Below are 13,971 nucleotides of genomic sequence, written 5' to 3' on the forward strand. Positions count from 1 at the left end.
ATACAGTCACAGTCACCTTACAGGCAATACAATGGCACTAAATTCATAACTTTCAATAGTTACCCTGACAGCAAATGGGCTAAATGCCCCAGTCAAAAGACACAGGCTATCAGATTAGATTAAAAAACAAGACCCATCAATATGCTGTCTGCAAGAGACTCATTTTAGACCCAAAGACACCTCCAGATTGAAAGTGAGGGGGTGGAAAACCATTTACCATGCTAATGGACACCAAAAGAAAGCTGGGGTGGCAATGCTTATATCAGACAAATTAGATTTTAAAACAAAGACTGTAATAAGAGATGAAGAAGGACACTATATCCTATTTAAAGGGTCTATCCAACAAGAAGATTTAACAATTGTAAATATCTATGCCCCTAACGTGGGAGCAGCCAATTATATAAGGCAATTAATAACAAAAGCAAAGAAACACATTGACAACACTACAATAATAGTGGGGGGGCGCCTGGGTGGCTCAGTTGGTTGAGCGACTGCCCTCGGCTCAGGTCATGATCCTGGAGTCCCGGGATCGAGTCCCACATCGGGCTCCCTGCTAGGCAGGGAGTCTGCTTCTCCCTCTGACCTTCTTCCCTCTCGTGCTCTCTCTCTCATTCTCTCTCTCTCAAAAAATAAATAAAATCTTAAAAAAAAAAAAAACAATAATAGTGGGGGACTTTAACACCCCCCTAACTGAAATGGACAGATCATTTAAACAAAAGATCAACAAGGAAATAAAGACTTTAAATGAACACTGGACCAAATGGACTTTACAGAGATATTCAGAACATTCCATCCCAAAGCAACGGAATACACATTCTTCTCTAGTGCCCATGGAACATTCTCCAGAATTGATCACATCCTAGGTCACAAATCAGGTCTCAACCGGTACCAAAAGATTAGGATTATTCCCTGCATATTTTCACACCACAGTGCTTTGAAATTAGAACTCAATCACAAGAGGAAAGTCGGAAAGAGCTCAAATACATGGAGGCTAAAGAGCATCCTACTGAAGAATGAATGGGTCAACCAGGAAATTAAAGAAGAATTAAAAAAATTCATGGAAACCAATGTAAATGAAAACACAACTGTTCAGAATCTTGGGATACAGCAAAGGCAGTCCTGAGAGGAAAGTATATAGCAATACAAGCCTTTCTCAAGAAACAAGAAAGGTCTCAAATACACAACCTAACCCTACACCTAAAGGAGCTGGAGAAAGAACAGCAAAGAAAGCCTAAACCCAGCAGGAGAAGAGAAATAATAAAGATCAGAGCCGAAATCAATGAACTAGAAACCAAAAGAACAGTAGAACAGATCAACGAAACTAGGAGCTGGTTCTTTGAAAGAATTAACAAGATTGATAAACCCCTGGCCAGACTGATCAAAAAGAAAAGAGAAATGACCCAAATCAACAAAATCATGAATGAAAGAGGAGAGATCACAACCAACACCAAAGAAATACAAACAAATATAAGAACATATTATGAGCAACTCTGTGCCAGCAAATTAGATAACCTGGAAGAAACGGGTGCATTCCTAGAGATGTATCAACAACCAAAATTGAACCAGGAAGAAATAGAAAACCTGAACAGACCTATCACCACTAAGGAAATTGAAGCAGTCATCAAAAATCTCCCAACAAACAAAAGCCCAGGGCCAGGTGGCTTCCCATGGGAATTCTATCAGACATTTAAAGAAGAATTAATACCTATTCTCCTGAAGCTGTTCCAAAAAATAGAAATGGAAGGAAATGAGGCCAGCATGACCTTGATCCCAAAACCAGACAAAGACCCCATCAAAAAGGAGAATTACAGACCAATATCCTTGATGAACATGGATGCAAAAATTCTCACCAAAATACTAGCCAATAGGATCCAACAGTACATTAAAAGGATTATTCACCATGACCAAGTGGGATTTATCCCTGGGCTGCAAGGCTGGTTCAACATCCACAAATCAATCAACGTGATACAATACATTAACAAAAGAAAGAACAACAATCATATGATCCTCTCAATAGATGCAGAAAAAGCATTTGACAAAGTACAGCATCCTTTCTTGATCAAAACTCTTCAGAGTATAGGGATGGAGGGTACATACCTCAATATCATAAAAGCCATCTATGAAAATCCTACAGCGAACATCATTCTCAATGGGGAAAAGCTGAGAGCTTTTCCCCTAAGGTCAGGAACGTGGCAGGGATGTCCACTCTCACCACTGCTATTCAACATAGTATTAGAAGTCCTAGCCACAGCAATCAGACAACAAAAAGAAATCAAAGGCATCCAAATTGGCAAAGAGGAAGTCGAACTCTCACTCTTTGCAGATGATATGATTCTGTATGTGGAAAACCCAAAAGACTCCACCCCAAAACTGCTAGAACTCATACAGGAATTCAGTCAAGTAGCAGGATGTAAAATCAATGCACAGAAATCAGTGGCATCCCTATACACCAACAACAAGACAGAAGAGAGACAAATCAAGGAGTCGATCCCATTTACAATTGCACCCAAAACCATAAGATACCTAGGAATCAATTTAACCAAAGAGGCAAAGGATCTGTACTCAGAAAACTATAAAATACTCATGAAAGAAATTGAAGAAGACACAAAGAAATGGAAAAACGTTCCATGCTCATGGATTGGAAGAACAAACATTGTGAAGATGTCAGTGCTACCTAGAGCAATCTACACATTGAATGCAATCCCCATCAAAATACCATCCACCTTTTTCAAAGAAATGGAACAAATAATCCTAAAATTTGTATGGAACCAGAAGAGACCCCGAATAGCCAGAGGAATATTGAAGAAGAAAAGCAAAGCTGGCGGCATCACAATTCCGAACTTCCAGCTCTATTACAAAGCTGTCATCATCAAGACAGTATGGTACTGGGACAACATGGCGGCCTCCATGCTGGGCTCTTTGCTGCGGACCGTCCGGCAGATGGTTCCTTCATCACCTTCAGGCCAAGTTCGAGGTTATTACATAGACTGGAAAATGTTGCGTGATGTGAAGAGACGAAAAATGGCCTATGAATATGCAGATGAGAGGCTACGGATCAATTCACTCAGGAAGAATACCATTTTGCCAAAAGATCTTCAGGAAGTGGCCGATGGAGAAATTGCTGCCCTTCCCCGGGATAGCTGCCCTGTTCGAATCCGAAATCGGTGTGTTATGACGTCCCGTCCACGTGGTGTAAAGCGGCGCTGGAGGCTTAGTCGTATTGTCTTCCGTCACTTAGCAGACCACGGGCAGCTGTCGGGGGTCCAGCGAGCAATATGGTGACCCGCTCTGGAACCTACTGACCAGGGAAACCAGTTCTGGCAAGAAGAGGCTTCTCTAATAGACAAAATCCTAGTTTTGTAGGGGTCCAGTATGGGAGTCTAGTCTACCTGATGCTGCCTACGGTTAAATTACTTTTTAATTTTAAATTAAGAAATTTGGTGGATGTTTCAGTCAGTGAATTCTGGCTCTCTGTGAATTATCTCTTTTCTTGGACTTAAAAATTAACCGTACTGTTTCCATACATAGTGCAAGGAGTAGAGTAATAAAAAATATTCTGTGAAAAAAAAAAAAGACAGTATGGTACTGGCACAAAAACAGACACATAGATCAATGGAACAGAATAGAGAGCCCAGAAATGGACCCTCAACTCTATGGTCAACTCATCTTTGACAAAGCAGGAAAGAATGTGCAATGGAAAAAAGACAGTCTGTTCAACAAATGGTGTTGGGAAAATTGGACAGCCACATGCAGAAGAATGAAACTGGACCATTTCCTTACACCACACACAAAAATAGACTCCAAATGGTTGAAAGACCTAAACGTGAGACAGGAGTCCATCAAAATCCTAAAGGAGAACACAGGCAGCAACCTCTTCGACCTCAGCCACAGCAACTTCTTCCTAGAAACATTGCCAAAGGCAAGGGAAGCCAGGGCAAAAATGAACTATTGGGATTTCATCAAGATAAAAAGCTTTTGCACAGCAAAGAAATAGTCCACAAAACCAAAAGACAACCGACAGAATGGGAGAAAATATTTGCAAATGACCTATCAGATAAAGGGCTAGTATCCAAAATATAAAGAACTTATCAAACTCAACACCCAGAGAACAAATAATCCAATCAAGAAATGGGCGGAAGACATGAACAGACATTTTTCCAAAGAAGACATCCAAATGGCCAACAGACACATGAAAAAGTGCTCAACATCGCTCAGCATCAGGGAAATCCAAATCAAAACCTCCATGAGATACCACCTCACACCCGTCAGAATGGCTAAAATTAACAAGTCAGGAAACGATAGATGTTGGCGGGGATGTGGAGAAAGGGGAACCCTCCTACACTGTTGGTGGGAATGCAAGCTGGTGCAGCCACTCTGGAAAACAGTATGGAGGTTCCTCAAACAGTTGAAAATAGAGCTACCATACAACCCAGCAATTGCACTACTGGGTATTTACCCCAAAGATACAAATGTAGGGATCCGAAGGGGTACGTGCACCCCGATGTTTATAGCAGCAATGTCCACAATAGCCAAACTGTGGAAAGAGCCAAGATGTCCATCGACAGATGAATGGATAAAGAAGATGTATATATACACAATGGAATATTATGCAGCCAGGAAAAGGAATGAGATCTTGCCATTTGCAGCGATGTGGATGGAACTGGAGGGTGTTATGCTGAGTGAAATAAGTCAATCAAAGAAAGACATGTATCATATGACCTCACTGATATGAGGAATTCTTAATCTCAGGAAACAAACTGAGGGTTGCTGGAGTGGTGGGGGGTGGGAGGGATTGGGTGGCTGGGTGATAGACATTGGGGAGGGTATGTGCTATGGTGAGCGCTGTGAATTGTACAAGACTGATGAATCACACATCTGTACTTCTGAAACAAATAATGCAATATATGTTAAGAAAAAAAAGAAGAAGAAGATAGCAGGAGGGGAAGAATGAAGGGGAGTAAGTCAGAGGGGGAGACGAACCATGAGAGACGATGGACTCTGAAAAACAAACTGAGGGTTCTAGAGGGGAGGGGGTTGGGGGGATGGGTTTGCCTGATGATGGGTATTAAAGAGGGCACATTCTGCATGGAGCACTGGGTGTTATGCACAAACAATGAATCATGGAACACTACATCAAAAACTAATGACATATGGTGATTAACATAACAATAAAAATTATTTAAAAAATAAAACAGAAACAGAAAAAAAAAAAGAAAAAGAAAAAAATGACCCAGTTTCTTCAACAAATAAAATGGGGGTGGGAGTAGAGATGCGGCGCCTTTAGTTTAGGAGAGCCTCATGAGACATGTCAGCCAATCACATTGTGTGGGCTAGATTTGGATCTTGGCACAAGCAAACTTTTTTAAAAGCACCATTTATGAAACTGTTGGAAATCTGAACCCTGACCACTTGAGTTTTGATAACACTGAAGAATTCTTGTTGCTTGAGATGTGGGATGGCAACGTAGTCTTGCATTTTTTTGTTTTAAGAGTCCTTTTAGAGACACGGAAGGATATGTTTACAGATAAAATGACGATACTATGGCTGTTATTTGTTTCGATGTAACACACGAAGGGAAAAGTAGGTGGAGGTGGAGGTGAAACAGGATTTGCCAAGAGCTGTAGTTGTTGAAGTTTGGGGCAGTGGTCTGTGGAGGTTCCGGTTTCATTTACTTTTTTGTCTGTGTTTAAATATTCCGTAATCAATAGGTTAGGTTAGGGGCGCCTGGGTGGCTCAGTCGGGTAGGTGTCCAACTCCTGATTTCCACTCAAGTCATGATTTCAGGGATGTGGGATCAAGCCCGGCATCGGGCTCCACGCTCAGCAGAGAGTCTGCTTGAAGATTCTCTTCCTCTGCTGCTCCCCCCACTCACACGCGCACACTGTCCCTCTCTAGAATAAATAAATCTTTTTATAAAATTTTTAGATACATAAATGGGTTAAAGAAATTAACTAAATTGCTCCTTCCAGGAGGGGGATGGATTTTACTTTGTTTTGATTTAATGGTACCTGTTACTGACAAGAGAGAAGTGAAATAGGTACATTTGTACCTTTGTAGCTGGCATAAATAATCCTTATGGCTCTCCTTGGCAGATTGCATCAGAAGACTTTAAATATTTGTACTGTTGGCCCCAGTAATTACAGTTATACAAATCTATCTTCAAGAAATAACCCCAAGCACAGCAAAAGCTTGGTGAACAGAAGTGCACATTGTAGGCATATTCATATTAGGGAAAACTTGGAAGCAACTCATGTCCAGCAATAGGAGAATGGTTAAAGAAATTATAAATATATCCACTCAGTAGAGTGCCAGGCAGCACATACTGCCACTTTTGAAGACTGCACAGCAATAAAGAAGTGGCCCAGTCATTGAGCGTCTGCCTTCGGCTCAGGTCATGATCCCAGGGTCCTGGGATCGAGCCCCGCATCGGGCTCCCTGCTCCGCAGGAAGCCTGCTTCTCCCTCTCCCACTCCCCCTGCTTGTGTTCCCTCTCTCGCTGTGTCTCTTTCTAATGAATAAATAAAATTTTTTTTTAAAAAAAGAACAATGCTTACATCATAATTTTAAATAAAAATTTGATTTGAAATTAAGTATATAGTTCCGGTTGTAACCATGTTAAAAATTCAGAAACAGTAGATCATTTTTCCCCCAGCTTTATTACAGAGTAATTGATTTACATCACGGTATAAGTTTAAGGTGGACAGCACAGTGGTTTGTGTGCAATGATGACCACAGTAGGTTCAGCCAACATCCATTTTCTCCTGTAGATTCTGTAGGAAGAAGAGAAAAGGAAAAAAATTTCTCCTTGTCACGGGAACTTGTGGGATTTGCTCTGCGCACAACTGTCCGCACACCTGTAGCAGTGCTGGATGTGGTCAGCATCTGCGCATCGAATCCCCAGGACGCATTTCTCTCGTAACGACGTTTGGACCTTTTGGCCCCCTTCTTCCATTCCCCTGCCCTGCCCCTCCGCCTCTGGTAACACAAAGTCTGACCTCCTTTTCTGTGAAATCCATAAATCTTTGATAGTAAAAGGATTGAAAGGAAATCCCCCTTAAATATTAAATATTAATGGTTTTGAAGGGCAGACTGTGATAATTTCCTTCCCTTTTACCCTAATTTTAGGTTTCTCTATAACAAGCATATTTATTAGCTAAGTTTTTAGTATTTGTTAGCTTTAAAATACCAAAATTCACTTTTGAAAAGAACAAAGATTAAATATAAAATTTCTAGTATCTTTAGTGTGTTTTTTTTTTTCTGAATTCCACCTTAAATACTTGAGAAATGACAAAGGCAATTTATTGGTTAAAGTCAGCTAGACTTTGGTTTTTTAAGGAAATAATAGCTTAGTTATCTCTGCTTATTAGCAAAGAGAGTTAAAATGGGCAGTTGAAAATGGTGGCCCTGTTGGAGACGGCGTGTTGGACCTCCACTGCAGCCCAATGAGAGGCTGTTAATTTCAGTGCTTATAATTACAAAACTGTGAACTTGATTCTTTTCCTCCCTCTCTCCCTTCCTCCCCATAGACTGCATGTGAACTAGAGAGAGTTGGGGCTCCTACCTCGGTGGTTTAGGGACATCCTTATCTAGTGATTTCCAGTAATCCAAGAGGTGGCCCATTAAATGTTACATGGTGTAGCAATATTTGAAAGTACTATACAGAAATGAGATGTTTTTATTAACATTCTCTTAAACGTAAATAATGGTATCATCTCTTTTTCTTACCCTGTTTATAGTTGGGGACCATTTTAGGCATACAAAAAGAGAGATCCTCTCAGCACTTAGAAGTTACTGAAGGAACCAGGGGCCCCTGGGTGGCTCAGTGGGTTAAGCAGCTGCCTTCGGCTCAGGTCATGATCCCAGGGTCCTGGGATCGAGCCCCGCGTCGGGCTCCCTGCTCCGCGGGAGGCCTGCGTCTCCCTCTCCCACTCCCCTCTGCTTGTGTTTCCCTCTCTCGCTGTGTCTCCCTCTGTCAAATAAATAAATAAAATCTTAAAAAAAAAAAAAAAGCTGTTGAAGGAACCAGATACTAGGAATGTTTGCTCATACCCAGGACTAATCAAGGAAAGAGGAGGGTTGTTGCTGGGGACGGTCAGACAGCAGAGAACGGGGAAGTGAGGAGAGGGTGCTTGAAGGTGGCATCGACAGCAGCAGAGTATATACTGGATCACAGGATTTGGATTGGGGCGGGGGCTCTTTTCAGCCCGTTCTTTGATATTGGAGCCTTGTCAAACGAGCCGGACCATGGACCCCGCCTGGGTCCTGTTCCTAGTCTGCCTCCAGAGTCTCACTGGGAAATGAACAGAAGAGGTGTAGCAAGGTATCAGGAGTCACATGAGCCCCTAAAAGAAAGGAAGGTGCTGTTTCTATTCTTAGTGCTGAGCCTGTTCCAGCAAGCACAGCAGTTACTTTCTCCCTGGCATGATATGAAGCTGCGCTTTTTTTTTTTTTTTTTTAGGTGTGTTGGTTTTGTTTTTTGTGTTTTTTGTTTTTGTTTTTGTTTTTTTAATCCATAATAGGTGCTTAGATTCTAAGAGAGTAAAAGCACTTAATGTATTTCCAGGATCATGTTCCTTTTTGGAGATAAAATTCAGCTACTTTCCATTTACCTTCAGAGCTTACTTGGTATTGCTTCTCTACTTACACTGAGCTATTATAAAGAGATAGTTCAGCCGGGTGGGCGTTTGGTGCCTGCCTTTAATCTCTGTGCTGTATTCTTCTACATATTCCATGGGTGTACGTAGGGCCATGAAATAATAGGAAAACAAATGTGCTTACCAAATCCTAGGATGCCAGAATCCTAGGATAGCCTTTGAAAAAGATAATCTTAAGACTGAAAAAAATAAAAGGAAATTTTACTTTATCCAGCAGATATTAAACATATGGAACTTATCCTGAGATTTATGAGCCAAAAATATAAATAAATTCAGTGTAGATTGTAGGAGGGTCTTGTTTAGAGCTTGTTCCTGAACACTTCAGGATGCCTTCCCTCGGAGGGCCCTCCCGTGCATCTCTCAGCAACAAGAGGGAGAAGTGATCCTTTCTTCTTCACAGTCTTGCCCATCCTCATGCATTTGTATGTTCGAGTGTAAGTTTTCATGTTTGCATGCATGTGTTTTGACAGGTGACCTTGGGAAAGGTGTTGAAAGTGATTGTCGTCATGCGGAGCCTATTCATTGATCGAACAATAGTAAGGGGATATAGTGAAAATGTCTACACAGAAGATGGCAAGGTAAGCATTCTGGAGTCTTTTGTTTCGTTTTCCTTTATTTTCTGTGTCCCAGAACAAACGTAGTAGAGTCCCAGATGAATGACATTAAACACTAGCAGTCATAGCTGAAATGATCAACAAGCATGGTTTATCAGTGTGAAGATGAACGTTTTACAGAAAAACATTTCTCTCTCTCTCTCTCCCCTTGCATTTTTCATCAAGCTTCTGCTTTTTCCTTTAAGCCTGATGCCCTTAGTTGAATTTCTAATTTATCACCTTAGACCCCAGTTGCCTCATTAAATGTGTCTTCTGAGGAAATGGATTTCTTTCTTTCTTTTTTTTTTTTCCCGCCCAGTAGTATACAGCACATCAATAGCCCAGGGTTTGGCATTTTCGGCATTTTGCTTTTCCTAGAACCATGAGGAAAATTCGAGTTACTTTGACACACAACCTGCTCGGGATCTTTTCCTATGAAACTAACAAGGAGCCCTGAGGAAGTGGCTTATCCTCAGCAGTACATACTGAACACTGCAGTTGAAAAAAGAGAAGTTCTTTCCATGGGTGATTTGTCTCATAGAAAGTTCACCCATGTGAACCCCTAATTTCTCTTGACTGCACACTGTCCATATGGCTCTGTGGAGAGCATCAGAGGATGCTAATGGGAGCTGACAGCCTTCATTTGTGTTGGTTTCCAGAGTGTAATGAGCGCTCCGCCTGAGATACCCACCTGGATGCACCCCGGCCACTTCTTGCACCAAGCCTCTGTCTGCCTCTCTCTCCTGAGCTTTCCCTTCTCTTCATGAAGCCCATTACAATTTTTAAAGTTTGCTATAGTTCTAGCACTCACCACCCAAAAGCCACATTATAATGAGGATAGAAGATTCTTCAAAAAAGGTGACAGATGTAGCTTCGCACATAACAGTGTGCTATGTAAGAGCTGTGACCCACAAAGTGATGAGATTTGTGTTTTGAACAAGTAACCCAGCATCTCCACATCCCACACAAGTGTTGTCAACGAGGGAAGCTACTCTTACTTCAAGGACTCTGCCAAGTTCTCGTAGATCTCCCCATTGAAAGCAGAGTGTTCCTCAAGGGGAGATTTCTGTTTTCTTTTTGGAAAAACCAAAGTGTCTTTAGAGCAGCTGTGGAGAATAAAGCACGTCACCGGGGCAGGCTGGCCTTTGTGTGAATGATTTGTGAACCCTAGCGGCCCCTCTCACGAGCAGCTCTAGACGAGTGAGCAACAGCAGAAACACCCCCAGCCAGGAGCCCCCACCTCACTGGGCCCAGCCGTTTAGAGGTGTGGTTCTTGTCGCCTTTGTTCGAGGTTCACAACTCCTCAGTCACACATGGTATGAATCACAGTCCTTGCCCTCCAGAGACCCACAAGTGCACTGGGGAGAGAAGGCTGGAAACATAGAAAGCTAAGCAACAGTAGCAACCGTGTGACAAGAGGTATAAACTCAGGAGAGGGAGGAAGCATTCCCTGAAGTTAGATTCTAAGGAGTGAGGGTTTACCTACTTTGCATGATCTCTTTAACTTCGTATTTGCCCCACACGGAAGTGTCCTAACTAAGACCTGTAAAGCAAAGCACTTAGCACTTCGCCACCTAGTTACCACTCAGTAAATAACAAGTACTATTTTTATTCTGCACTTAAAACAAGGGATTTAGAAAATTGTCACATATGTATGCTTCTAGGATTTCTCTCTGGTTATTCCCCCTGAGGTGCTCCCAACCAACCCCACCCCACGCCCCCACCCCGTACTGTGGTTTCATGTGTCAGCCCACAGAGATCACTCCCGACCTGTGTCTAGGTGGCGCCTCTCCTCCCCAGGTGCTGCACCTCACCTTCAGCCCGCCCAAAACTCCGCTCACCATCTTCCTCCTGAAAGTCGGTTTCTCTCCACTGTTCCTCATCTGGGGTAACTGTACCGCCACCTAATTGCTCAAACTGCCCTTCCCCTCCCCCAAATCTAGTCTCCGTCAGCGGGTTCTGGTGATTCTCCTGCTTACATCTCTCCCAAGTTGGGCTCCTCCTGCCCCGTCTCCCCTTCTTCCGGGTTCTCCTTATTCCTCAGTGGAGCAAGTGCACTGGCACCTCATGCCTCGTCTCCAGTCTTACTTCCCTCCCGCAGTCTGTCCTTCACTTGGCTTCCAGAGCGGTCTTCCCAAAATACAAATCCAAGCGTATGATTTCTTGCTTTCACCATCCCCTGTTGCCCAAAACATGCAAGAAAGTAGAATATTAATGGATATTAGACACAAAGCGGTCCGTGGTCAAAATGTCTGAGAAACACAGGATTAGAGAAGGTTCAGAAGGTTTCTTTGTCTTGGAAACTTTAGTTTGCTTTGTGTCCTGTGAATTTCCTAAGAGGAACATATAGTGTGCGGTATTTTCCTAACTTATTTGAACCCCAAATTCATTATTTCTTCTTTTCCTCTCAGTATATTGTGACACTGGCGTTTCGCAGAACATGCTTCTGAAAACCCTGGCTTCTAGAATAAAATCCAGACTCCTTAGCAACACATAGAAATGCCAGGTGATCTGGCCCCTGCCTTCCTTTCTGACCTCAGCTGATGTCATTCTGTGAGCACGTTTTCTCTTACTCTCTAGCCTTTTGTGCTGTTTGTGGCTCCCACAACTCTCTCACTCACTTGCACCCTCAGTGCCCTCGGCCTGAGATGCTTTGTCCTCCTCATCCTCCTGACACCCTCAGCTCTTCCCTTCATCCTGGCTTACTGCCGTCCCCTTTCTCACCCTGTCCCCGGTTCCTGGGGGTCTCTTACACGAGCACGGACTCCAGCTGGCAGGCCCCAGTTTGCGTCTGTCTGTGGCACAAAGTAGCCTCCTCCTGAATATATCCATAGCGTTTTGACCAGTCTTTTTCTAGAACTAGAATTAGTACGTCATGGTTATTTGTTTACATGTCTATCTTGAAATTAATAAAAACACTGAGAGTACTCTGTATGTTGGCCTGGTAGGCGTCATGATAAGCAAACTTTGCCCACAGTGGTCATCGGGTCCTAGGTTCTGCTTAAATTAGAATCGCTCTCCAGAGAAGGCAACTGAGACCTAGAATGTACAGTGACTTGCCTGCAGTCACACCCCGCCAGGCCTCAGACCCCCATCTGCCAGGAGCACCTCAAGGGCCCAGACCCTGTCCTGTGACGCTGTCCCAAGGAGATGCCGCAGGTGCCTGGAGTGCTGGAGAAGCCCGGCGCTGTGTGGGAGGGACAGTGGAGAAACCTGCTTAGGTTGTGCCAGTGCTTTAGCTGGAGTGGAAAAGCGGAGAACCAAACACCAGAGACAAAGACCAAAAGAAGCAGCCGAGAGTGTAGTTATAAGTGCAGAAAATGAAGGAGACACATATGCATGTGCACACGGCGCGCATCTTCCTAATGAGAGATTAGCGTGGGTTCTCTGTTCATCAGAAAGAAAATGAGTGTGTGTCTGGGAACCTGAATTCTGCTATGATTCATATCACAAATGTGATACAGGAAGACTCTTGCTACATTTTACAGCTGCACACATTGGCCCAAGTGGTCAGCAGGGACCCTAAAACAGGGAAGAGCAAGACTGAGAGACCAAGGCGTTTGTTGTGTTAAAGGCACATTAACCGCCTTTGGCAGAGGCGCTCTCTAAACGACCGCTCTGCCCAGAATCGAATCCTAGCCAGTTTGATTAGTACCTTCTTTTTTTCAGAGCACTTTACAAAACCATGCAGACATTATTAGTGTTCTATTTTGAGTACCAATGCTGGTATATGTGAATTTATATATAGTTATACACATGTAAGCCTTAGTGTAATTAACGTGCTGAAATGTCTAGCACATCCCAAAGAAAATATAACCTTTGGAAGGAGCCCCTGGAGCTTGAGGTGTGGTCCTCAAGAGCAAATTGCTGCTTGCAGTTCTGTTGTTCCGGACATGCAGGTCTGCATTTGCTGAGCTGGTGCCTGAGCGCTTGCCTGGGGGTGATTGCTGCAGTCTGAGAGCTCAGCCACTGATACTGTGGGCGTCGCTCGGAAAGCCGTAGGCTTGCTGGGGTCTGAACCCAAAGCAGCCAACACCTCCGGAAAGGTTTAATTATCCCTGTTGCTGCAATAGCGGCCCGGCGTCCCCTCCACCGTCCCCTCCACCACCCCACGCCCTGATCTCCAGACCTGGCAGGTTTTTTTTCCCATCAGAATCCCAGCAAGGCTATCACTTTGCACTTTGCAGGAACCACCACCGCTGCCGCCCTCATCGTGTTGCCTCTTTACCTGGGATGCACATTTTTGAGACCAACTCCAATAGACTAATTCCTCTAATAAAATGTAAAAATGCTTTTAAAACTTACCAACCTGCTATTCACTGTAACCAGGGAGGCGCAGAGAGCCATGACTCAGCATGTTAAAAGGCAGATTTGGGTTGAATACCTGGCCATTGTCCTGATTTTATACCCACCAGACTTAACTGAAAAAATATAAGTGTCTCGGTTGAATTTATCTTATTATGGGATTTAGGTTATGTTAATGCTATAGCTTCATTAATTACCCCATATCAATAAAAAAAGGCAGCTTTTAGCCTCCTAGCAAAAGAGAGGAAAAGAAGTAGTGGTATCAAAGGGAACCTTCAAAGACAGCCAGAGCTGTCTCCAGGGTAATTTCTGATCCCCGCATTCTTCCCACTTCAAAGTTGGATGTGTGTGGGGGCGGGGGGGGGGGCGTCGAGGGGGATGGGGAAGCTTGAATCTGATTTCTCTAATAAGTGTTGGCA

At 43.3% G+C, this 13,971-nt stretch overlaps 2 protein-coding genes across 2 annotated transcripts in view; both read left to right on the top strand.

Annotated features, from left to right (window-relative positions):
• Positions 1–13,971, top strand: part of MED27 (mediator complex subunit 27) — a 202,206-nt gene that overhangs the window by 163,543 nt on the left and 24,692 nt on the right. The window contains exon 5 of the mRNA XM_027616754.1: positions 9,125–9,232. Coding sequence (XP_027472555.1) covers positions 9,125–9,232 — 108 coding nt within the window. The remainder of the gene's footprint in view (positions 1–9,124; positions 9,233–13,971) is intronic.
• LOC118356225 (28S ribosomal protein S14, mitochondrial-like) lies at positions 2,896–3,568 on the top strand. The gene has a single exon (XM_035723774.1). The coding sequence runs from the start codon at positions 2,896–2,898 to the stop codon at positions 3,280–3,282; it is 387 nt and encodes a 128-aa protein (XP_035579667.1). The 3' UTR covers positions 3,283–3,568.

The sequence above is a fragment of the Zalophus californianus genome, chromosome 13 (genome assembly GCF_009762305.2).
Source record: "Zalophus californianus isolate mZalCal1 chromosome 13, mZalCal1.pri.v2, whole genome shotgun sequence".
Lineage (NCBI taxonomy): Eukaryota > Metazoa > Chordata > Mammalia > Carnivora > Otariidae > Zalophus > Zalophus californianus.

Excerpts from the sequence above, each read along its gene's own strand:
- LOC118356225 (XM_035723774.1), top strand. The coding sequence starts at position 2,896 with ATGGCGGCCTCCATGCTGGGCTCTTTGCTGCGGACCGTCCGGCAGATG.